The following is a 26,086-nucleotide window of genomic DNA, read 5'->3' as shown; positions in this document are numbered from 1 at the left end:
CAAGGACTGCCAGTCCCCTGCTCCCCACCTGTTATTCTTTGTTTCCATGAGTCATATTTTTCTGTTCTTCCTTTGTTGCAGCTGTGAACACTCCCCAATACCACACAGCTTTGCAACCACTGCCTTTAATATTTCCCTTCCCCAGCTGCTGGCATCCCTTTGTCTTCGCTTGCCCTGCTCCTGTGTCTGAAGAAGTGTGGGGAGATACCCTCATGCCACATAGGATGCCAGCAGCAAAGTGTAGCCACGAGGCAGAATATAAATGAAATGTAAATAAAAATTAAACCTCTCCCTTTTGGTCTAAATTCCTTCCCAGAATTTACACAACTGTTAGCTTGGGATATCAAAGGAATCAGTCAGAATTGACTATCCTTTCCTTCCCCTATTCAACTGCCATTGCACCACAGACTCTTGATGTGAAAGGATATTTTAAATTCTCTACGATGTTGTTGTTGTTGTTGTTTGTGTTTTACATACACTATACATAACTAGGTATGTAAATTCCTTTGCAGATATGTTATTTACATATTTGCTGGTGTAAACAGGTGCCTCTTCCCTTTCCTTGTTTCTGTTGAAATTTGTTCTCTCTCTCTCCAGACTCTCTGTCCAGTTGGGTGGGAATCTAGAGTGTGTGTTCCTGGCGTTGAGCAATCGGGACAGATTAGGGATTCTGCTGGTTTACCACCCGCCTTGCTGCCCAGCAGTCTCCCTGCCTAAGCTGACAGAGCTGGTCCTGGAGGCAGTGCTGAAGACTCCCAGACTCTTGGTTCTGGGGGGCTTCAACATCCATGCTGGCTCTGGGGTGGCTCAGGACTTCACGGCTGCCATGATGACCATGGGGCTGTCCCAACATGTCAATGGCCCAACACACGTGGCAAGCCACACTCTGGACCTTATTTTCTCAACTGCGCAGGAAGAAGGTAATCTGAGGGATATTGACATCAGTCCCTTATCATGGTGAGATCACTTCCTGGTGACATTTAGGCTTTCAGCACCTTTTCCCCTCCGCAGAAGCAGGGGACCTATTAGGATGGTCTGCCCTCAGAGACTGATGGAGTCAATGGGCTTCCAGACAGCTCTGGGGGATTTCCCACCCGATAGGACTGGTGCTCCTGTTGAAACTCTGGCTGACCCTCTGGAACAACCGAATGGCTCGGGGCAGTGACACGATCACTCCTATGTGCCCTTTTTCACTTTGTGGAGCCCATTTGGCTCCTTTGGCTCCCAGAGCTTAGGACGATGAAACAAGCTGGGAGACGGCTTGAACGCAAGTGGAGGAAAGCTCCATCTGAATGCAACCGAACAATGGCAAGGGCTCACCATCGAGTCTACCCAGTGGCAGTGAAGGTGGCGAAGAATGTGAAATGGTGGTGAATTAGAATTGGAAGCCAAAACATCTGATCTCTTTGTGCCAGTGTGAGGGTATATAAACAGTCTCACTTTGTTTACTTTGTGTGTGTTTTTAATGCTTTGTGGGTGGAATAAATAATCATTTTTCTGATCCTTAATGAAGCCCAAAGTCTGTAGTCAGAGGGTGAGGCAGGTTCCTCACTATGTGCCATGGTAGGACTGTGGCTCTGCATGTGTGTTTTTCAGATGTTGTGAAATACACGTGGCTTTCCTATGTGAAAATACCTGTGCAGGCAAATGCTCTTGCTTGGAATAGCCTGCCATAGCAGATACATTTTGCAGATCTTCCTTTTGACCTTGCCCCACCCTCTCTGCGTATGGTGTTCCTTCCCATACTACCCGCACGTACTTGCTTTGATGGGAAAATGTTTATTTGAGCATGTGTACCTCAGGGAAAGCTGAACTTGGCCTCCAGCGTAGGAATTCCAGAATGCAAAGAAGGTGATAAAGATGAGCTGGCAATTCTTCTCACTTGTTTGCCAGTTGGCAAAACCTTCTCTGAGGCTTTATGTTTGAGTCAAGTTGGGGGGGGGGGGGAGAGAAGGAACGTATCAGTACAACAGAAAACCTGATCTTGATCCTTCTGCCGTAACCAACATAAGATATAGGCAGCCTTAGTGATATGTGTGCTTGCGTACTTTGGAACTCTTGCCTTCCCTTCCACCCGCCCACAGCCCTGCTATAACTTCATGGCCAGGAAAACGCATGTCCTTCTCCTCCTGCAGGGCAACTGGATTAAATTAAACGTATATGCATGCAGTTGCTAGCTTTATTTTTGTTCTTTGAAGGTCTCTTTCCCCCCTGCGACAGCTGACTTGAGAGTCATGGAACATTTAGGTCCTTAGGTGCCCAGAGGCAAGTGACTAGTGCCATCGGTAGGAATTTGAAATTTTTTGCTGGGTGAAAATTCCTCACTTAAGATAACTGAAAGGCCCATTTGAAGAAGGAGAGACACCATATTTTAAGCACTTAAAAGTAAACAGTAAATAAGTGAAAAAAATCCACTTATTTACTTCTGTAGCAACCTCCTCTTTTTTGCCTTTCCCTCAACGCACTCTGACATTTATCTAGAATGATACTAGCAAAACCGTCCGCATGTCCCATCTCTCAAGGATCATGGGATGCCTGTCTGTCTCAGAGGATAAGAAGAGCCCTCCTGGCTTAACCCACCTAGTCCAGCATCCTGCTTTCACTGGGGCCAACCAGGTGCTTCTGGGAAGCTTACAAAGCAGGGCAGCCCTCTCCTCTTCAGAGGCAAAACCACCTCCAAGACTGGAGGGAGCACACAGCCATTGTGGCTGTTATCCATCCTCCATGAATTTGCCCAAAACCCTTTCAAAGACATCCAAGTTGGTGGTCATCGCTACATCTGGTTTCCTCACATCTCTGTGCTTGATCCCTATCCCTTCCTGGGCACATTTCTTGTCTTAAAGCTTTTTTATGACCTGGGCTGACCTTATTTTTCTATCCATATTTACCATTCTGGTCTGGTTGGTTGAGAGAGATAGGAACACCCCCCCCCCCCAATTTGTATGTAGTGTCTCCCCAGATCCATTCTTCAGTACAAGGTAGTAAGTAAATTTTTATTTATACCCCACCCTCCCTGGCCAAGACCAGGCTCAGGGTGGCTAACATCAAATATCATATAAATTAAAACACAATCAAACAATTGATTAAAATACAGCTTAAAAATTAGGATCAGGATAAAATTAAATGACTGCCCATGAATTGCAACCATAGGGGTCAGGAACCTCAAGTATTCATCAGGACCAGCTATCCGTGTTGGGCCCACATGACCCGATAAAAGGACCAAAGAGGTAACTTACAGGGTCCCATGGGGGGGGGGGGGAGGTCAAACTGGGCCCAGACCAAAGGCTAGGTGGAACAGCTCCATCTTGCGGGCCCTGCAGAAGGATGTCAAGTCCTGCAGGGCCCTGGTCTCCTGCGGTAGAGCGTTCCACCAGGCTGGGGCCAAACATTCACTGGAAGAATAAGATGTGAACCTGTTCAGGATCTGGAACTGCAGGTGCTTCTGGGGCAGAAGATGAGGGCCTTTTCACCTCCCTCTCGCCTTGCACCCTAAAGGTCCTGGATCCAGTAAAAGCATCACACACTCCAATAAAGTGGGTGAGGGGAGGTCTGTGCAGTTGCCATTTTGTTGTACTTACAGCAGAAGACCTCTGCTTTACATCCTGAAAAGTTTTGCCATTGAAACTGTGTAGCTTGTTGCTCAAAGTCTGACTTAGAAGAGATTGAACAGAGTATGTTTTTCTCTCCTCCTCCCACCCCTCCTTCCCCTTCTCTCTCTCTCTGTTTTTTAGAGAGACAGGGAACCTCTGTGGAGATTGTGCTGAAGATGGGACATTCAGCCAATACGTACATGAGGCCTCCTCGCCTCGGATCTGTGATTCTTCTGGCTACTGGACTCCAGAAGAAGCAGTAGGTAAAGTTCCCAGCCCTTCTTCCTGTAACAGAAGGATTGTCAGATGGGAGCTAGAGATAACCTTGTCGGTTTCATTTTCATTTTCTTTACAAAAAAGGTCTATCCTCCGTGTTTCAGACATTCATTTAGGATAGTTTTGCAGCCCTAAATACACACAAACATAAATCTTGCCTCTTCATATAGGCAGAAGCCTATTAATGTTTGTATCTGCTTCTGTAGTTGTGGACAGATGCACACACCCTCTAATGCTGTCACCGATATTTGGTTTTTGCCTCCTCATTTTGGTCCAGCCCTGGTCCTTGTATGCAGTCCTACCCCTAAGGTTGTGAGCTGCTCAGTTCACCCAATTCTCCCCTGTTCTGTTTCTCTTTAAGGGCCTCCAGATGTGGACCAGCCCTGTGAGCCCAGCTTGCAGGCTTGGAGCCCTGAGTTCAATCTGTTCAACGTGAGCATGACCACCCCTTGCCCCCAGCCGCTCGGTTGCATCTTGGAGCTGCATTTTCTGCATCCTGTTTACCCGGAGTCTCTAATGGTATGGACAACCTACTTCTCTACGGACTCGCCCAAGGCTCTGTCGGACATTGAGATCCTGACAGAACACGGGGACTCTGTGCACCTGGGGCCCATGGACACTTTTTGTGACATCCCCCTCACGGTTAAACTCAACCTGAACAAGAAGGTGTCTGGCGTAAAGATCTACACGTTTGATGAGCAGATGGAGATAGATGCTGCTCTTCTGATATCCATGCCACAGAGCCCGCTTTGTTCCAACTGCAAACCTGTCAGGTACAGGGTTCTCCGGGACCCCCCGTTTCTGGATGGATCCCCAGCGATGGTGACGCAGCTGGGACGAAAGTTTACTGACATGTGAGTGAAGGTGTTAGTGTTCAGGAACGCTCTCTTGGCTGCTGGTTCTTCAGGGACATACCAGGCCCCTTTCCCTTTTAAAAGCTTAAATTAGACTAGCTTTCTCAGCTATGAGGGGAAACATGCGGGAAGTATTCTGCCCAGTTGCTAAGCTGAAGCCACTTCTGGTTTTGGTGTCTTAACCAGTGAATACAAAAGCAATGGGATGATTGACAAGCAAGTGGTGTTTCAAAAATAGCTGTATGCTAGTGTTCGAGGGACGTGGGTGGCGCTGTGGGTTAAACCACAGAGCCTAGGACTTGCCGATCAGAAGGTTGGCGGTTCAAATCCCCGTGATGGGGTGAGCTCCCGTTGCTTGGTCCCTGCTCCTGCCACCTAGCAGTTCAAAAGCACGTCAAAGTGCAAGTAGATAAATAGGTACCGCTCCGGCGGGAAGGTAAACGGCATTTCCGTGCACTGCTTTGGTTCGCCAGAAGTGGCTTAGTCATGCTGGCCACATAACCCAGAAGCTGTATTCCAGCTCCCTCGGCCAATAAAGCGAGATGAGCGCCGCAACCCCAGAGTCGGTCAAGACTGGACCTAATGGTCAGGGGTCCCTTTACCTTAGTGTTCACCCTGTTAAGAAGTAGTTCTCAAGCTTTCTTCTCTGGGCCACACTTTGAGAGTAACAATTTGCTGGCGCCACACCAAATTTTACATTGTAAAGAAATACATTAGCAAACTAAAAACAACAACTCATAGCAGTGCTTGATTTTGAAAATATATTTATCAGTATTTTACAAAAAAAGAGAAGAAGATACTATACTACACTACACTGAAATGTTTAAATGTTTCTTTAATTGTCCTTGAACTTTACCCCCACTCTTTCCGCCCTCTCCTGCCACACCGGTTTGGTGTGCTACACCCTTTGGGAACCACTGCTGTAAATTAAAGAGCCCCTGTCGGATAATAAGAGGGAATCTGGTGCTGCGTTTGGGGATCAGCTGTTTGAGCCTTTCGGACATTAGCTGCCTGTCCTTAGCATACATGGGAAATTCAGCTTAGGAAGAGGCAGGAAAGTATTCTGTCTTAAGTTTTGACTTCTGTTTGCTTCTGCAGGGAAGTGATGGCAGGCCAGCTGTATCGCTACCAAGTGCAGGCTGTGGCTGGAGCTGCCGTAGGTGAAGCCTCCCCTCCTCTGTTCCACATCCATGGCTCTCCCTATTGCGGGGATGGGAAAGTAAGCAGGTGAGGAGCCCTGAGATCTGAAAATGCTGAGCTTTCTTTCTTTTACCCACCCCATTTTAACTGAGCCAGCAATTGCAGTCTCATATATCAAAGTGTTCCTGCTTTCCATTCATTCATGTGAGTATAGGGGGGTAGATCTGTATTGTCAAGTGATATGCTGAACCTCTTCTCTTAATTCCACAAAGCTTTCTGCTTTCATATTCCATTTTCCTAGACACCCACAGCAACTCATGGTTTTGTCTTGGGTATTGCAGACAGGAGGTGGATGAGCGTTCAGATGCACACCTGAATGCATCTCCAAACGAAGATGCCATCAGTTGCTTTTAGGGATACTGCTGCCACCCGTCACTTATTACTTTCATCCTCGTTCTTATATGCCTAGATAGCCTGTGGAAGAGTTTGCATAGCCAGAGAAATTAGAATAGATCGAACCTAGATCGTTTTTGTGGAAGTGGATTCTATGAAATTGTCTGCATCAGTGGAGAATAACTTCTTTGTGGGGCTGCTCTGAAGGGCCTTCCTGGGGCGGGGAATGCGAGGGTGTGTGAAACCTAAAATCCCAAACCCCTCACAAATAGTCTTATCTCAGGGGTCCCCTTGTGGGGATGAGCTCACTTTCCTTCCCCTTTAATATTTCAAATTAATAATATTTTTGTTCGTTTATGTACTTGTCCTGCAGCTTTCAGGTTTGTGGACTGACCCCTTTCAATCAATCAATCAATCAATCAATCAATTCACTACCATTTATATCCCATTTTTCTATTGTGAGTGTTTTCGTCCCACCAAAAGACCTAGTTTCATATTCCCTTGGAGGGAGCGAGACACCAAGAAATAGATAGGGGTCAGGAGAATGTAAAGCTCTGGAAGGAGCACAAATGGAAAGGAGAGAGATAAACAGGAATAATGAAGTGCAAGCATATAAAAGTATGCAGTAGAATTTTAAATTGAATGTGATAAGGGAATGCTAGCCAGTTCTAAGAGAGCAGATGAGAAGGAACACGGTCCTATATATTAACAAGAAAGATGAGCTGTGGAGTGGAAAATAGACACCCATTTTGGAATAAAGAAAGACCAACCAGAAAGGCCTAACAAAATTAATGCCTAGATAAAAATAAGAGAAAGAATGAGTTTTAACAGATTTTTTAAAATAAAAAGATCCTAACTGTAAAACAAATAAGCAGAAGTAAAAAAGTTGCACCGTTATTTTATTTTTTTTACATTCCTTTTTGTGGCAGCAAAAATATAATGCAAGTTGATAAGATTTCATCAGTGACTGCACAACATGTGGGAACTCATAATGGAGGAGCTGTTGTAAAGGATTAGAAAACATTAAAGTATATGAAGCTCTTGGCCCATGTTAAAATGCTTTACAAGTGCAAAGTATTATTATTTTCTTAGAAGTCTTGCAGAGGAATGTGATGATGGAGATCTAATAGAAGGAGATGGTTGCTCTCGAACCTGCAAAAAAGAAAAGGGATTCCACTGTGTCGGTGAGTTTAGAAACGCTAGTCTGTTGTTGTTTGTTGTTGTTTTTTTTAAAAAAAATGACTGTTCATTTTGTTCAATTTCTTTAGTATTGGTGTTTTGGTTGACTGGTTTACGTACCTGCCTTGTTTTTAGTACTTTCATATCTTCTCAGGCTCTTCCCCTTTGTGAAAAATGTAGACCTCTACAGGGACAGGACTCTGGCTTGGATCTTTGCACTTCATTATCTCGCTATCATTTCTTGCTGAGCACATTGTGGGCTGGTGGGCAGTTTTTATTTCATTCATTCATTTGTATATCACCCTTCATCCATAGATCTCAGGGTGGTTCATCACATAAAAATACTGTTTTGGTATGCTAGTCTATTGGAGACAATGATATTGCTTTCTCAGTGTGGCCTGAATTAGGGGCTACAGTCTCTGGGGGTTTTACCTCAGTTGTTGGGAGTCTTGAATTCCAGTAGCCCCCAGTTTTTGTTTTTTGGGGGGTTCAGTTTCAGGGCCCAGAGCTCGTACTTCTGCAGGTGGTGCTGTTGTCTGTGGGTGGTCCCCACCTCCCTGTCAGAATCTAAGTCATTGCAGGTACTTCAGGTTCTGACAAAGATTCTAACTCAGAAGCCAGTTGATTAAGGTGTTGCAAACCTTTTCTTTAAAGCAGGCATTGCAATTTATTTATCAGGCCAAGGGAGCCAGCGTTTGTCCACAGACAACGTTCTGGGTCATGTGGCCAGCACCCCATAGTCACCTTTGACTGGACTTAACCATCCAGGGGTCCTTTACCTCACCTTTATATATCAGGAAATGTTGGAAGAATTGTGTGTGCCATTTCTTTCTTTCTTCTTCTTTTTAAAAAGAAGCAATTTTCAAAATATTGGAACCATTGGAGCATTTGTCAAGTGTTTGGCATGGGTCTGTAAAGCATTTTGGGTAAAAGCCACATTCCATTAAAATCAGTGGCAACATTCCCATTGACCAGTGTATGAAGTAGTCGAGAGTGTGTTGGACTTGGACCAGGGTCTCCTTGGCTTCAGATGCTGTACAGATGCCATGAACTCTCTTGGTGGCCTTGAGAAGGTAGTTTCTCTCAGCCCTTGTTCAGGTCCTACCTCACACGGTTGCAGTTGGCAGACTTAAAAATCACTTTAGACACTGAAAAGTCAGGGATTCATGACTGCTTACCACATACGGTATATAACGGCATCCGAGAAATAGCAGGCTGACTTTCTTCTCTCTAGACTTTCTTCTAGTTTTTGTTTTCTGTTTTTATATAAAAACAAGTTTTTAAAATTGTTTTATAGAAAAATGTACAGAAAGACTTGAAAGTCTCGTATCCCAACAGAGCTTCCTTCTTTTTAAAAATGCCCACTCTATTCCTAAGCCCATAAGTATGTAGAAATGCATTATAAAGGAATAACAAAGTTATGGAAGGAGAGGAAAAAGTGTGCCAGGGACATCAATCACAAATTGCATAGCCTGAGACGGGTCTAGTCACATGGGCTACCTGTGTTTTGGTCTCGTACCTCTCTTCCTGTATGGGAGGTAACAAGGGTGCAAAATCAGTCCCTGTAATTGACAAGCAGTATCAAGCTTCTAGCTCACTGGAAGGACAGATTGTGAAGCTGAGGCTCCAGTACTTTGGCCACCTCATGAGAAGAGAAGACTCCCTGGAGAAGACCCTGATGTTGGGAAAGATGGAGGGCACAAGGAGAAGGGGACGGCAGAGGACGAGATGGTTGGATAGTGTTTTCGAGGTTACCAGCATGAGTTTGACCAAACTGCGGGAGGCAGTGGAGGACAGAGGTGCCTGGCGTTCTCTGGTCCATGGGGTCACGAAGAGTCGGACACGACTAAACGACTAAACAACAACAATCAAGCTTCTAAGGGACGCAGTTGGCACTGTGGGTTAAACCACAGAGCCTAGGGCTTGCCGATCAGAAGGTCGGCGGTTCGAATCCCCACGATGGGGTGAGCTCCCATTGCTCAGCCCCTTCTCCTGCCAACCTAGCAGTTCGAAAGCATGTCAAAGTGCAAGTAGATAAATAGGTACCGCTCCGGCGGGAAGGTAAACGGCGTTTCCGTGCACTGTTCTGGTTCACCAGAAGCGGCTTAGTCATGCTGGCCACATGACCCGGAAGCTGTACGCCGGCTCCCTCAGCCAATAAAGCGAGATGAGCGCCGCAACTCCAGAGTCGGCCACGACTGGACCTAATGGTCAGGGGTCCCCTTTAGCCCTTATCAAGCTTCTGGATTGGCCAGGCATGGTATAAATACTCAGAATCTTGCTCTTGTCTTGTTCCATATCAGAAAACCAGTATCTTCTGCCTCGTGGACTATAGGCCTTTGTCAATGTACCTCAGAGACACTTTATTTGGAGAACACACATGGGTCTAGCTGCCCATGGGTCTTAGAGTATGGATAGCCAATGTGGGTGACAACTCCCATCAGCATGTCCAACTGTCAGGGATAATGGAAGCTGAAGTCAACATCAGCCCGACTGCCCCAAATTGGCCACCCAGGCCTTAGAGAGTAATAGAGGAACACTGGAGGGGGTGTGACACAAACATTCATAGAATCATTCAGAAGAAAGAAATACTAAAAATGGCAGCAGGGCAGGGGTGGCTTCCAACAAAACACTAAAATACAATAACCTATTAAACATTAAAAGCTTCCCTAAATAGGGCTGCCTTCAGATGTCTTCTAAACCAGGAGATACTAATTTCTGTTATAGGGAGAAGTGACAGAGGGCAGGCAAATGGATATATGTTAGTGAATTGTTCTTATGTTGAATCCCAAAGTATCACGAGTGTTTTTATAACACAAAATAAATTTACAAATGCACCATCTTAGCTGTTCTTTTAAATCTGCAGGAGAGCCAAGCCTGTGCTATGTATCTGATGGCGATGGCATTTGTGAGCCGTTTGAGAAGAGCAGCAGCATTGTGGATTGTGGTCTCTACACCCCCAAAGAGTATGTGGATCAGTGGGCATCAGAGGCTTATGCCTCCCACCAGGACCAGAAGGCATGCCCGGTTTCCCTGGTGACAGGAGAACCTCTTGTGAGGGTGAGGGGAATTTTTATTTCATATTCAAGCCCTTATGTTATTCCTGGAAGAAGAACATGTCCCAAACCTCTGTGATCTTCCCAAGTCTGCCAGCTATTGATTCTGCTCTGAACTGGGATGAACTGAACTTTACTGGCAACATCAGTGGATAAGTTCCAACCCCTCATGCATACCTTTCAACTATAGAGTACTTCTCCATAGATACTGAGGTCTATGGAGAGGCCGATTAACTTCAGCCATTCCTGAACTTCTACCTCTGTGTCTGTTTCTTGGCAATCGTGAAGATCTTCCTTGTTTCTCTCTTAGAAGTGAGGGTAAGGCTTATAGAGCCAGTGGCAGAGCACACAATTTGCAGGCATCCCCAGTTAAAGGATCTCAGAAAGGTCAAAATGCTGGCAATGAACTTTGTCTTGGGCAACCTGTGTCTTGCCATTATTGCTTCAGAGACCAGGTGGAGACTTGCATGCTTGAATACTCTGCCATAAAAAGCAACAACATTATTGCCACCCGGAAAACTAGATATTAGGCAGCCAGGTTCTACTCTCATTTTCTTCCTGATAGGCTTATGTCCTCTATGAAGGTTTTTGTATGGTGGAATAATCAATGATGTGAGCCCCCACTTTTTTAGCAATCCAAAGTGGTATAGCCCAGGTGTGGGTTTACCATCTCAGTGAGGGCTGAGCCACAGAAAGCTACCACCAGGCCGATAGTACTGGAACTGGAGTTTGATTGAATAAAATATGGCTTCGTACGCTCAAGTGGAAGGTCTCTGGACCCCAGTTAGTTGCAGTCATGGCTATCAGAAAATGAAAACATTCAAAGGGAATTCTGGGAAGCTGGATGTGGGCTAAGCAGGATTTCTCTTAATAGGCTCCCCACCCCTCTTAATTTTTTTTTTATTCCGTGTGTTGTAACTTTCACTGCTGAAGCTTCCACCACATGACGGCTTAGCACAGGTTCTGTGTTGGTAGTCCAGCTGCCATCTCACACGATGCATTGTTCCAAGAGACCATGTGGGGAAAGTGACAGCTACTACCAAAAATGGTGGTAGGAGAACTGAAACGACTGGAGAATTTTATGCCCTCACCCCTTTTCACTGCTGACAAACTTGGTGGTACAATTAAGGGACTGTTTTGTGCTGAGCTTCACTTGTGTGTTTCTGATTTCCCTTCTTCTAATGTGACTGAAATTTCTTTTCCTTTCCCAACCCCCCTCTCCCTGCTCTGAAAACCCCTTCTTTCCAGGTGTGCAAGCCTCATCCCCAGGACACACTGGAGCATCACCCCCATGCGGCTTGGTTCCCTTGTACCAGTCATGGTGCCCTTCAAGATGCAGACAGGGAGAAAATGCTCTTGGACGATAGAGTTTGGCTAAAAGTAAGTGCTTTGGGCACTCAGAGTATCAAGGGTACATTGAGAGGATGTGGCAGATAATATGTACAGTTTTCCAAAAGTAGGGATTTGCTGAACCCTCACAAGGTTTTATTCTAGTGCTCTGCACATTTTGCCAGTCTCACAGAAACTAAAAAAATCCTACAGATGTTTTGTCTGAGCAGGACCTTCCAGATTTACTTTAGGTTTTCCTTTCCGCAGCAGTTCCCAGAAGTGAATCTTGGAGGTTAGACTTAGTGCCTTCAGATCCCAATTTTCACACAACTGGTATCTGGCCCTGTGGTGTTTGAAGCAAGAACCTCTCTCATGTGGCTGAAGAAGTTTGAAATTTCCAGATAGCCCTAGGGGATTTTCTTGCTGGCATGGCTAGAAGTTTGCCAAAGTTCTGACTGATGACCCATGCAGTAAACAAAGTTACCTCTAGGCACTCTTTCCCACAGTTATATTCTCTGTGGCATGATGGACAGGACAGGGACAGCGGCTGGAACACAAGTGGGGAAAGAACCAGGATGAGTCTATCAAATGCATACTCGAGCCTGCTTTGGGACCTAGTTTTGTATTGACAATGGCGCTAAAGAAAGCTTACTTCACCACTACAGTTGTGTCTGCACAAATGCCATGCAGTGGGAGCTCCAGGGATAAAACCACTCAAATCTGCTCCAGCTTGGATGTAACTCTGGATAAAGTACAGGATGTACTAGACCTGTTCATTTTTCTCATATATGAGTTTCAGTTGTTGCAGTTTGGTGTTGACATCCTGAAGGCTTGACACACACCTGTCTTTGCTAAATAACATCTAGCGTCTTCTCAGTAGCCCACCGACTGGGACCTTCTCTTCATAAACACAATCATGTCACAGTTATCCATGCTCTAGTAACATTCAGGTTATGAAATCCATTCAGAAACTTCAGCTGATTCAGAACATGGTAACCAGGTCATTCACTGGGCTTCACTATGGTGAACATATTGTACCAGTCACAAAAGATCTTCTTGCTTCTAGTTCATGGTCAGGCACAATTTTTTGACCTATAAGAGTCTGAGATCAGGATCTTGAGATGGCCAGCTTTTCCTGTAAACACTGGCCCACGTGGTAAGACAACCAGTGGGGAATCTGATTCCCCAACTGTAGAATGCCCTACCTAGACATGTTCTTCGGGTGCCTTCATTACTGACTTCACCAGGCACTGCTGTTTTCACTTGGTTTCAGTTTTTATTGTTTTCTTTATTTCTTGGGAAGCCACCTTGTGGGCCTTTTTACATTTAGGCAGAAGGCACTGGGTGGGAAGGCAGTCTCTCCTAGGCCACATGCAAGTGAGACTAGCTCTCTCTCTCTCTCTCTCTCTCTCTCTCTCTCTCTCTCCACAAAGTGAGGAGCTCTAAAAAGTTTTGGAGATGGGGAGGTGCTGTTACCAGACACCCCAGTCTCTGCTGAGCAGTAGGAAGATTCCAGGGGTCTGGCACCCAAGCAGCATTTGTGTTCCTTTGGAATGAGGCATGACAGAGACTGTAGTGTCTTTAAGAAATGTGGTTTATTTGCACATATTTACACCTGAGTTTTATGGACTTCACAGTGCGGTACCCAAATATATGACCATGGGAAGCACATGTGGTACAGATGGGCAAGCTGTCTTTCTAGTCAGCTGTCATATTTAATGGCCATTAATAAATCCACCCTTCTGTAAATGTGTCCAAACCATTAAAAAGAGTGCTATCTGTTTTCTAATTTATTTTTTTAAAATAATATTTATTAAAAGTTTCCAATTACAACCAAATATAAAAAAACAAAACATCCAAATTTAAAATCTTGTTTTCCATAACATCTTTCCAGGACTTCCCCTCCCCTCCCACTCTTGTATTCCAATTATTACTTATAAATTCAGCAATTTCTTATCCCAAATTTTGAACTTATTGTCATTGACCCAATTTAAAAATATTTTCCCATCTCCTAAAATCGACCTGTTCCCTTCCACGCGTTCCCCCCTTTAACATACATTACAAATTAAAATATAATAAAATAAAATGTAGTTTAACACCCTTTGGATTCCAAATTTCCCTCCCCCTTTTCCCGGTTGCGTTCCCAAAATTTATCAACATCTGATGTCTTCCTGGAGCTCCCACAATTATTTAAGCCATAGTCCTTTACCAGTCATCTTTAATTTCGAATGTCCAATCTTGGAAGGAGTCTGTCTCAAAAAGGCCCATTTTTTCCATCCAGATTTTTATACATTAGGAGTAAAAACTCCAATTTTATTTCTTTAAACCTTTCAAATCTGGATGTCCCAAATGTTCCCTCTTCCAACTTTATCCAATTCTTGTTATTCTTGTTATTCTTGTTGTTCTTGTTGATCACTCTCCTTTTCTTTTTCTTTTTTTTTCCTTTCCTGTTTTCCTGCACAAATGTTATAATTCCAAAAGCTTCAAATTCAGCTGCAGAGGCTCTGTTATTCAGGAACGAAACATAATGCCAAGTCCCTTCCATTTTTCAATAGATAAGTCTATTGTCTTCTTTAGTATGTCAGCCTCTGTAGTCAAAATAGTGTTCCATTTCTGCAGTTTCCCAGGAGATAGAAAGTTCTATTCAAATTCCATGTCAACAACTTGTAATATCCCTCGGCTCCTCTAGGTGGGTTGCAGTAACTCAGTTCCCTTCCAGATCACCCCAATCAGTCCAAATAACTTGTTATTCCTTGTTTTAAACAATTTGTATCCAATTTATAACAAATGTAACCGGCAAAGTCCTTGTAACAAAGTTCTCATTTTTGTTCTTCTGCTTTGACAGCTCTTTGACAGCTGTCAAAACCTCTCTTTGTCTTCTCCCGGCGCTCTCGCAAAACGCTCCCAGGGTTCCGGGGGGGGGTTACTTTTTAAATCAATTCCACTTTTCTCCTCCAGCTCAGTCTTATAGTTTTCCGTCGCGAAATTAGTAACTTTGTAAAAATAGGGTTGCACTCGATCTTAGATGTCAAATCCTTTGCTTTAACTCCTCTACAACAGGGGGGGGGCTGAATTCCTTTTTGCGCCTCCCCCGCTCGCTCCGAATTTTTTTAAAAAATTTATCCCCCTTTTTAGTCCAGGTTCCAATTACTCACGGGTTATTCTTTTAGGTCCAGATTTTCAATAGAAGAAGTCAGCGCTCTCCGTCAAATGGCATGCGGCTTCGCTCGGCAGGGGAAGCGGAGGACTCAAAGCACCCCCCCCCCCGTCACCCGTTCCATAGCCTTTAAAAAGGCTCCTTCGCGGGCCGGGGGGAGCGCAAAAGGTGCCAACCGAGTCACCATGTCCATGGGTTTCAGCGCCCATGGTTTTTGAGGGTCCCCGCGTCGCCGGCGCGGTAGGACCCAGCCCCTGCCGAGCAGGCTCCCTCCGGAGCTCGGAGGGAGTCCGCCATTCGGCGATGGCGCCAACCCGGAAGTCCTGTTTTCTAATTTATTTAATACATTTGTGTACTGCTTCTCATGACAAGTCTTCCTAAAGCAATTTGCAACCACAGCATACAACAAAATAAACTTAAAAAAAAACCCTTACAAAGCAGCAAAACTATATCATAATGGTATTAAAAGCGAAAAAGCCACCAAAATATTTAAAGATATTCAAATGAGGCCCAAATAGTCAAAGTTGCTGACCGTCAACACATCTTGCATCTTTGCTTGTTTCTCTTTCCTTATGCCATGACCTGCCCACCCACACCCCAAACTCTCCTGCTCGTCTCAGCAGTGAACGTGATGGAGCAGCTTCCCAGCATTCACTCCTTGGGCCAGTAACAAAGGAGAATGCTCCTTTTCTGCAGCACTTGCGGGAGGTTTGCGTTCCACTCTTCACCAGAGATTAAAGCACGTTCTAGTTTTATTACATTTCATGGTCGGTTCCCTTCATCCATGGATGTTTATATTAAAAACTCTCACTTTTGGCACTGCTTGCATACTTTATTATTTTCCATCCATAAATTTATGGCCAAGCAATAAAAATGTCTGTTTCTCCCCCTCCACTCACTTCCCTTTATTTTATGTTAAAACCCTTTATATCACCCTTCCGTCATATTAGATTTCAGGGTGCTGCAACATAAAACAAATGCAAACTGAAACAAGAAAACAGCAGATAAAACTCTTCAAATGGATTAAAACTTGTTCCGTTAACAGCAGAACCCTGGAAGTAGGTTCTGTTGAACTCAGCAGGGCTTACAACTTAGTCTGTGTTGAAGTCGATAGAACATTCATTGGGCATGTGGATAGGACTGTGCTGTGAATCAGTAAAATGTATTGAAATGCCTAGGTAAATCTAAAAGAAAATGGCCTTGGGCTGTGATGCTGAATTTTGAGAAGTGGGGGAAGTCGATTCGGTAGAGAAGACAGAGGTGCACTGCATTTTGACAACAGGCAGCTTCTCCCAACTTTGGGTTCCCAGATGTTATTGGACTACCACTTCCTCCCTCCCTGACTGCTTCCCCTGTTGGCTGTGGATGATGGGTGTGGTAGTTCAACAACATCTGGAAACCCAAGGTTGGGAAAGGCTGATTTATAGGATCAGGAATGTGCTTGCATTCTCCCTCTCCCTCTGACATAAACAGCATAATAATTAATTATTTCCTAATTTGACAAAACTGTGGTTTGTTGTTGCATCTGAGGAAGATTAGAGTTGTTGCATCTGAGGAAGATTTGAGCAACCTCTTATGGGATCTTGGCAGGTTCCGACTAGAGTTCATGGCCATCCTGTTGCTTGCCCAGAAAGAGGCTGGACCTTCACAAGGGTTCCTACTGAACCCTCACGAATGCTAGAGCTTCGGATATAGTTGAGGTTCCGGAGACCCCCAAATTATTCAGAATGGTTGGTTATTGTGGCCTCGTAGGGAGGAAGTGTTCTGCAGATTTGCACCATTTTTCTCTGTTGGGACAGTAAGTTGAAACAAGTGAAGGCAGTAAGTGCCCTAAGGATGGAAGGGGTGAATCAGGCAGGACCTGGCAAGGCTCGTGGAACAGAACTTCTCAAAGTTTATGTGTCTCTTCTTCTGCCCTCTGTCTTGCAATAAGTCAATAGATAATTTCCTGTTCTACCACTGGACTATTCCACATTGAATACAGAATCGTTACCACTGTGTAGCGAAGTATCAAATAACTGTTACCAGTTCTGTTGATGATGTTTATGCTTAAAATCTAATAAAGCAGTCGGATAAATTTATTAAGAGATAGCTAAGTTACACTAACTGGTGTGAATGCCCTCGTTACCTTGTTTACTGAAAACTGGCAGAATTTCTGCATTGGGGAATTTGTTGTTGAACTAAACAACAACAACAGCAGCAGCAGCAACAACAACAATGGTGCATTTCTTTTTAAAAATGACCAAGAGATGGCAAGAAGAGCGCAGGTGCTCAACCACCTGCATGAGATAAAATAGGGATTCAGTTCCTCCCCCCCCCCCAAAGGTGAAGGTGATTCTGTGGACACGAGGCCCATTTCCTTTCCTCTTTGGTTCAGAGATGGGGGTCTTGATAACCTTGAAGTGTTCACTGATACTACTGCAGAGTTGAACTGGAAAAGATGGATTTTGGCAAACCGCTTTGTGAGCATCAGAAGAAGGCACTACAGCTTGTTGATGTTTAAAATTTAGGGGATTCTTAGAATGATCTGTGACCAGCTGGGTTTGTCCATTTACCCATACAGGAAGTGTTGCCCTGTAATAAGTTTCAGTTGCCTGAAACGATGCATCACTTACCTTAAAATCTAATTGACTACATATCACTGTACTTTATACGGTCCTTTATTAGTTGGGCTTTCTTGAGGAAGAGATGGGGTTGCCATGTAGTAGCAGAGGATGTGCCAAGTTCACCTTAGAAGAGTACCAGCCCTGCTTAAGGGATCTTTCGGAAGACAATCCAGGGAGCAAATGAGCCAAGTGGAACGAAGAAGAACTTCAGGGTTGTTGGCCAGTGTCAGTTGGGGTGAGGAATACAGTAGGGGGGAGTTTTTGCTTGTCTACCTATCTATGTAACGTACCTGTTTCTTTTTCACACTCCATAATGCACTCCTCCTTTGCGGTATCCTGGAGCCCAGGTGTGCTTCAACAGACCCAGCATAGCTACCTCACTCTTTGTTTTCCTGGTGTCCGATGGCACTTCCATGGATGACCAGCCTAAGTCTACTGTGACAGTTCAGCTGGGTGACATCAGTGGGCACAGCCACTTCCTTGGTGAGTGCGCAATCAGTGAGTTTGGTTTTCATCCAGGTTCTTGTGTGTCATTAGGTTCTAACATTTATTTGCTGTTTTTACCATTTGCTTCTTGTAAAGAGCAATTTAGTGGACTTCAGACAGACAGGAGTGTTGTTTCTTTCCACCCTCCCCTCACTCCCTGGGAGCTGTAGGTGGTTTGGCAGCAGAATCATTGCTTATGATGTATACGTTAATTCTGTTTTTGCCTCTGTTAGTTTTTAAAGTGTTTTTTATAAGACCTGCAAAACCTGTTTGACCAGAGACCACAATGGAGCTGGGAAGAAAGAAATATGTGTGTACAATTCAGTGGAAAGCAAAACCACGAGTCAGATGTGTCTGTTGCTGTGCTGGCTCCTTTCAGACCACCTGTGGTGGCTTGAATGTCTGACTGCTTCCCACCGAGACCCCTTGCACATAAACAACTAGCTTGCCTGGGGAGAGTCTTGCCTAGAACCTTTTTCTTGATAGCTTTGTAGAGTTATGGAGTTTTAAAAATGTTTGTAGGGAGGGGAGCATTGAAACATTGGAGCCCTACCTGTAGTCGGAAACAGCATAGCCCTCACTGTGCCCCTGCCTGTCTAAATTGCTTCATAGAGAAGAAGGGTTTTCACAAATGCGCTATATTACTTGCTACTCTGTTGACAGGGCTTTGCATTCCTTCAGAACAGTGGTTTTCAGACTTCCTACTTGCCTTGGAACTCTTTCCACAGTTGCGTGTTGACCGAGGAAGCTGTGAAGCTCTGATGCCCAAGCCCTGTTTCACAGCAGAAGATCCTGGTTTCTTGCGGGCGCTGGCATGGCCTTTGGGCCTTACTGTTGCCCATGTGTGACACAAAACATACTGAACTCCCTTGCAGCTACATGCTGTAGAGAAAGATTGGTACTGTGCTGGATTTCTTTAGGGACCTCTCTGCATGCTGCTTCCTTCTCTTTCCTCCTCGTGTGCTTTTATCACTGTTCCCTTCACCATTGAATAATGGGGAAGGGGTAAGTGTTTGGCCACTGTGAGGCAGTGGAAGTTGGCCAAGGAGAATGGCAGAGTGTATGTGGCATCACTCTGAGCCCTTGGCTTGGCTTTGAGGTGTTTCCAGGTTTCACCTTTTTCCCCTGGGAAATACAGACAAATTTCAATCCAGTTGGAGGAGAGACTCAGAGGGCTTATCTTCTCTAATTTAGAGGGACTTCACAGGGACCCAAAGTTACTTTCTTCCTTAATCACCTTTAGCAACGTACGAGCTGTCGTGCCAGCAGAATCCACTGGTCATCAACTTAAGTGACAACGTTTCCTTCCGCCAAATCACATCCGCCCTGCTCAACTTCTCCTCCCTCTCCGTGGGCATCTCTGCGGTGGCCTTGCGGACACGTTCGCCACCAGACCCTCCCAACCCGAGCAACTGCCTCCCAGAGCATGAGGGGCATGGCCGCCAGAGACTCAGGTAACTCCTCAGGATTTGGTATTGTCACTTCAAACCCCTGCGAAGAGACAGTTGCTTAAGGCTGTCATCCTGACGCCGCTCCTTGCCTTGGATTGGCAAGAAGCAAGCCTCTCTGAATTCAGTAAGACTTTCTTCCAAGTAGACATGGTTAGGATTGCACTGTTAAGTCTGCTACTTTATTCCCTTGCTGAGAAAGTGGAGAGTAACCATCAGGAGCTGCTCTGTCCTGTGGGCAAATCCAGGGTAAGTGTGTAAGAAGGGGCTGAGGGATTAAGTCAGAGGTGAGGGAGAAGTACTAACCTCATGTTCCCGAAGGCATAAGAGACAACAGCAGAGTGTTTTTTAAGAGAGCAGGAAACTTTGGGGCAACTTGAGTTGATAAAGGTGTGAGGGGAACCACCAGGGGCATATTGGAATACAATAGCAGAAAAGCATGGTGCAATCAGGCCATCAAGAGCTTTAGAGTTTGTGCTGGGTACAGAAGACAACAGGAAAACTGCACCATGTAAACGATGAGGGAGGGAACTGCAGAAGCCCCTTAGGTGGCACTTCTACAGGTGCCCCACCTGCCCCACCCCCTCTGCCAACGGCAGAGAAGCAGCGCTGCCGTCGGTGCTATTTTTGGGCAAGATCACATCCATTTGGGGCAAGATCACATGGATTGTGATTCAGTTGCAGGCTGCTCTGCAACTGGAGTAAAGGGGGTTTCTTTTCACTTCATGCTGTCTTGGCCAGTGCTTATTCCCCTTTACTCATTTCATGGCTTCTTCATGTCACACAACCCTTTGTGTAAAGCTTGTTGCAGAGGAAGTGACTCTGGAATGGGGGATTAGAAGCCCATACTCCCAAAGCAGAAGTGGGAACAGATGCTTGGAATGAAAAATAAATAGCCATTGTGTCCCCTCTTCCCCGATACATGGAAAATTCCATGAAGCCCAACTAGGTTCAGTTTCACTCAGAGAACAGCGGGCACTCATGGAGGGCTGCAGCTTACACTTTAAAAATTGTATAAAAGAACTCACTTAGCTTGCAAAACAGAATTTGGGGACTCTTTGGTCATTATGTATTTCAGGCACATGCCTAAGATGCTGTAAGTAAACCAAAAATGTAAACAAGGGGAACTATAGAGTCACTTTGGGAGTGTCCAGTGCTTGGGCGTGCTCAGTGGGAGTTTAAAAGCTTTTTTAAAAAAAACGTGGAGCTGTGGAGACCAGCACTTACTTGAAAGAAAGCATCTTTATCACTGCCACAACATGTATATGTCCCATATAAAAGAACCCCAGTGTTTATGGGGTATTCAAAATTCCAGACACATATAATCAGAGCAGGTATGGCAAAAGAAAGTGTGCAGTACATTTGTAGAATGCTCTCCTCAAGAAAGTTTGGTTGGCACCTTCATGACACACCTTTAGGCAAAAACATTCCTCTTTAACCAGGCCTTTGACTGGTTGACATCCTATGCCCTTTTAAAATGTATTGTGAAAGAGGGGTTTGCTTTGTTTTTCTTTTTATTCTGTATTTTCTGTTTTTTATATTGTGATTTTATGTTGTGAACTACCCTGAAATCTAGGTAAAGGTAAAGGACCCCTGGACGGTAAAGTCCAGTCAAAGGTGACTATGTGGTGTAGTCAGATACCTGAAGAAGTGTGCATGCACACGAAAGCTCATACCAAGAACTGACTTAGTTGGTCTTTAAGGTGCTACTGGAAGGAATTTTTTTTGTTTTGACTATGGCAGACCAACACGGCTACCTATCTGTATGTGGTGTAGTGTTAATTTCACTTTTGAGGCCAAGTGAGCTGGCATTTATCCACAGACAAACATCCAGGTCACATGGCCAGCATGACTGAACCACTTCTGGCGCAACGCGTTACCATGACAAGTGCCAGAGCGCACGGAAACTCCGTCTACCTTCCGGCCACAGCAGTACCTATTTATTTACTTGCACTGGTGTGCTTTCGAACTTCTAGGTTGGCAATGAGCAGGGACCAAGCAACGGGAGCTCACCCCGTCGCAGGGATTCAAACCACTGACCTTCCAATTGGCAAGCCCAAGAGGCTCAGTGGTTTAGACCACAGTACCACCTGTGCTTTAAGTCAAATGGCACAGGCAAAGGTACAGGGCACTGCAAGTGCCACTTTCTGGCAGCACCTTCAAACCCCACTTCCTTGGCCTTGAAATTAAACCATGTAGGCAAAGGCACAGGACTTTGCAAGCTTAGCCAATTAGCAGTGCCCTCAAACCCTGCTTTTGGTAGGGAGCCACATCCTTCTCCTGCCCTACACCTGGAGAGGACTGCTATGACCATTGGTCTGTCAGCTTAAGCTTTTCAGGTTGCCAGATGCAATTTCCCCCTCTCTTGCTGGGCCTAAATGCATGGGTCTGGTGGATACAAGCTGGGCATCTGAGCCATGGAACCAACAGGGACTCCCCTGAATACATCAGGGATTGGTCAGCGAGAGAAGGGGTTAGTTAAGAAGAAGAAGAGTTTGGATTTGATATCCTGCTTTATCACTACCCGAAGGAGTCTCAAAGCAGCTAAAAATCTCCTTTCCCTTCCTCCCCCACAACAAACACTCTGTGAGGTGAGTGGGGCTGAGATACTTCAAAGAAGTGTGACTAGCCGAAGGTCACCCAGCAGCTGCATGTGGAGGAGCGGGGAAGCGAACCCGGTTCACCAGATTACGAGTCTACTGCTCTTAACCATTACACCACACTGGCTCCTTGTAAATTAATACAAGACCTTGAGCATGGCCCAGTAGCATATGAGCAGCCAGCGCATGCTTTTGAGCACTGGAGTTCTGTGCTGGCAATAGTCTGTCCCCCATCCACCGTCCAGCTGCAGCCTCCAGACTAGGCCCAAGTGTAGCCTCACGAAGAGCTCATTGCAGTAATGGAGTCTTGAGGAAGTGTGGGTGGGAGGGGGAGATCTGTGTTGCATTTGATCCTTGTTGAAGTCCCCAGAAGCTCAACGATTTGACAAACACATGTGCTTGTAAAATATATATTAAAAAGGAGCAAATGGAAATCTAAGCTAGTGAAAGAATTTTTAGCAGCTGCCCTAAAACCATTTCTCACTTCATAAACATGTCTGCGTGTAGGGAGAAAAGAAATATTTTGTCTTGCGGTCCCTTTTCTTGCCATTTTCACTTGTCCTTGCCTCTCCCCCTCCCCCAAAAGGAAACCTTTTCAAAACAGTCTGTTCCTTTTCAGTGTTGGACTACTAGTCTTGGCAATGCTCTTTCTACACATATGGTTTGGATCCAGGGGGGCTCCATCGTGGCTGCCCATTGCTAAGCTGATGCTGGGCAGGTCCTCTGGCCGCTTCCCTCCTTCAGAACTTCCTCTTCTTCTCTTTTCCGGCTAGTGGGGCTCTCCATTGTCCCTCATGACAGCAAGTCAAGATCAATTATTTTTAGATTATGCAAACATCATAACTAGCATATTAGAAACTGCATTCCTTCCCGTGTGACAGAGAAGAAAGAATATTGCTTCTGAGATAGTGTTCTTTACTTTTATAATAATTTGTATTCAAATTAACTTTTTTAAAAAAACAAAACACCTGTTCTTTCAGTTATCAGGTGTACAGCAGGCACACGACGGTTTAGAACTACTTCCTCTCATCTTTGCGGTGGCCATTTTGGTAATTGTTAATTGAGTCATCACTCAAAACTACTCTGCACAATCAACCATTTGCAAATGCACATCAAACCGCAGTTACAATTCTGGCCAGTTGCAAACCATGGTTTGTCTCCAAACTATAGTTAAGCTTCCAAAATAACAATTCAATTGAGCTGTGACATATTCCATGCTTTCATATTTCGTTATGTGTTTTTGTCTCTAAGCATGATCATGTTCCTCTTGTATAGCCCTTTCTGCAGGGAATACTGACTGAACACTGACTGTGAGTGGTATAGAGTATATTGTATATGTTCAATACCACTTAGAGCAGGGGTTGTCCACCTGGTCCATACCTCCCACTAGTGGGCATTTCAGGATTCTAGGTGGGCGGTAGGGGGTTCTACGGCACTAGCTGACTCCTCCTTCCATCGAGCACTGGTGGGCGGTAAGGAAATTTTACCATCAAGAAAGATCTATTGGGGGCAGTAGGCATAAAAAGGTTGACTACCCCTGACTTAGAGAAAGGGCTTCACGCCACCATCTTGTAAATTTATGTAGCAAAATACAATTCCGTGATTTGAAAGAACAGAATCACCCTTCCACCTGACCCCCTGGTATTTAGAAGTTGGCATCTCTGGCTTAAATCAGTAAGTTATGATAAGTGGTTTAAAGTAAAGTAATACAGGCTTGGTCCATCAAAATTTAAGTCCTTTCCTATAACAACTTAGGACCAGGTTACCTGTGTAGACTTGCTAGTATGGACTTGCTCGCTCATTGAGATCAGGCCCTCCTGGTTCTGCAGCGTGAGCCCAGCGCATGGAATGAAATGTCCCTTGACATAAGACAGTCCCTCGCCAACCTTGACTGGTTCTAAGTGCATATTAAAACATTTTGCTGGTTTTTAATATCAAGCTTGTAGTGTTTGTTTTAGCTACTGTGGATATTATATATATTATAATGTGCTGATCTTTGTATTTATTTGATTACGTTATCTGTAAACTGCCCTGGTGTTTTTCTTAATGAAGAGCAGTATAAAACTGTCCTAAATAAATGAATAAAGGCCTACTTTTGAATTTTGAGGCGCAAGCATTTTGCAGCCCTAATTTGTTATGACTCGTTCTTAGAATCAGTGGTGCATAGCTTGGCCTCCTGACAACTGTTATTAATGAAGAGTTTCTAAAACAACAGTGGGAATAATTTGTTCTTGTGCTTTCCATTCAGAAATCAGCTTTGCAGATGAAATTTCTTTAAAACACATTGATTTATTGTTAAAGGATACTAGTAATGATAGTCTCTCATGGCCAGCGCCCTCGGGGAATAACTTGCAAGCAGGGCATGGGGTGCTGGTGGAGGGAGGGCACAACAACAGCACATTTGATATAAAAAAAAGTGTTGGCGTAATCACACACTGTGAACCCACCAGCCAAAACTAAATCACAGAAAGAATGTCCTGTGTCACATATAACTTGTATACAACTTGTACTAAACATTAGGAAGAAATGTGGAGTTTGAGGGAGCTGGGAGAGACATACATTATTGGCGCTTGAGCAGTGGTTCATTAAATTCTGAAATGAAGTTAGTGTTTACTGAGGTGCTCAGTTCAGCTGGCACTCAGCACATGCTGCAGAACTCATTGACTCTTAGCTCTGCTGTACAGGTGACACTGCAATGAGTATGGGCTCTTTGCAAGCATAAAGAGAAAATGAATTTTGGTGCAGGCTGACTGCTGTCAGTGAAAGGGATCTGCTGTCAGTGAAAGGGGAGGCCATAAATTTAGTTGTATCCTGATGCCTAATCTGAGACCTAAGGCATTTGCCAGCTGCTGACACAAGTACAGAACTCTATCCTGTCATTAATTAGACTGGATGATGTGGAACTTCCTTCTGCTTGGCTGGCCAAACCTACACATCTGCCAGTAACTTTAATCAATAGCCTTTTGCATTCCATCAGGATAATGTCCTGCTCTCCACCTGGGGCACCACTCATCTATTATGCAAATATGGTATGGACTTAATATACTCTGTGGTGATGGTTCTGTGGCATAGTCACCCATGTTTCCTAAGACGTCTCTCTCTAACTTGCAATAAGAAACTTCTGTGAGCATCTTGGACACCTGCTTCTGCCCTCTGGAATCAGCCTTATCCCATTATCACTTTCTACAGTGGCAGGCAGAGCCTTGATCACCTTTTGTCTCAAGTAACCCCTCCCTGTGTGTAAGAGAATCTTCAGCTGTTTCTTGTCAAAAGACTGAACAACATAGTTAAGGATCCCAGATGTATTCATTCTGCCAGGCTGCTCCAAGGGGAGAAAAGCCTCATGTCCTCACTTCTCCTCCTCCTTTGATGCCACACCAAGGGGGTTCTAGATGTTTAGATTAAAAATAAGGTTGACAGTAGGGTGTATGGGTGACACTCTGCGTTCCCTTGTGTCAAGCTTGTTTTGTCACAGTGCTAAGAGGAGAATGCGGTCCCACCTTGCAATGCAGGAAGCTGCATTTTGAGTCTCTTCCCTTTCTCTCCACAGCTGCACCCAACACACCTGTGGAGAGGATGGCAGCTGTGTGCAACTATTTGTCCATCATGCTGCTGCTGTCAACTGCAGTCCCAGCAGCCAGGGGCATATGGAGTGTGCTGTTACCTGTGAAAAGGGCTTTGTTCTCCATGCCAGCCATGGGCAGCTGCTGCGCCCAGGACAGGTGAGTACACGGGGTTGTGATGTTATTGCACGCATGCTTCAGCAAGAGGGTAGATGGGGCTTCCAGACAGACCTTGCCACTGCAATCCCACCAGTTATTTATCTTTCCCAGTGTATCCAGTAGATACATTGTACAGTACTAAGGGGTCTTGTGGCAATGTTTCACAGGTGGTGGCTGTGATGAAGGAAACAAAAATGTGTGGACTTTATGGTTTGCAAAGATAGGCTTGAAGACCAGCATGAAGCTTACC

At 44.9% G+C, this 26,086-nt stretch overlaps 1 protein-coding gene across 1 annotated transcript in view; it reads left to right on the top strand.

Annotated features, from left to right (window-relative positions):
* Positions 1 to 26,086, top strand: part of PAPPA2 (pappalysin 2) — a 116,203-nt gene that overhangs the window by 43,264 nt on the left and 46,853 nt on the right. The window contains exons 6-14 of the mRNA XM_083743735.1: positions 3,732 to 3,853; positions 4,228 to 4,720; positions 5,819 to 5,947; positions 7,346 to 7,437; positions 10,299 to 10,492; positions 11,737 to 11,868; positions 17,928 to 18,063; positions 19,310 to 19,520; positions 25,665 to 25,836. Coding sequence (XP_083599861.1) covers positions 3,732 to 3,853; positions 4,228 to 4,720; positions 5,819 to 5,947; positions 7,346 to 7,437; positions 10,299 to 10,492; positions 11,737 to 11,868; positions 17,928 to 18,063; positions 19,310 to 19,520; positions 25,665 to 25,836 — 1,681 coding nt within the window. The remainder of the gene's footprint in view (positions 1 to 3,731; positions 3,854 to 4,227; positions 4,721 to 5,818; positions 5,948 to 7,345; positions 7,438 to 10,298; positions 10,493 to 11,736; positions 11,869 to 17,927; positions 18,064 to 19,309; positions 19,521 to 25,664; positions 25,837 to 26,086) is intronic.

Source organism: Podarcis gaigeae (assembly GCF_964106915.1).
Source record: "Podarcis gaigeae genome assembly, chromosome: 6".
Lineage (NCBI taxonomy): Eukaryota > Metazoa > Chordata > Lepidosauria > Squamata > Lacertidae > Podarcis > Podarcis gaigeae.
Note: the sequence above shows the minus strand (reverse complement) of the source record. Positions and strands in the feature narration are given on the sequence as shown.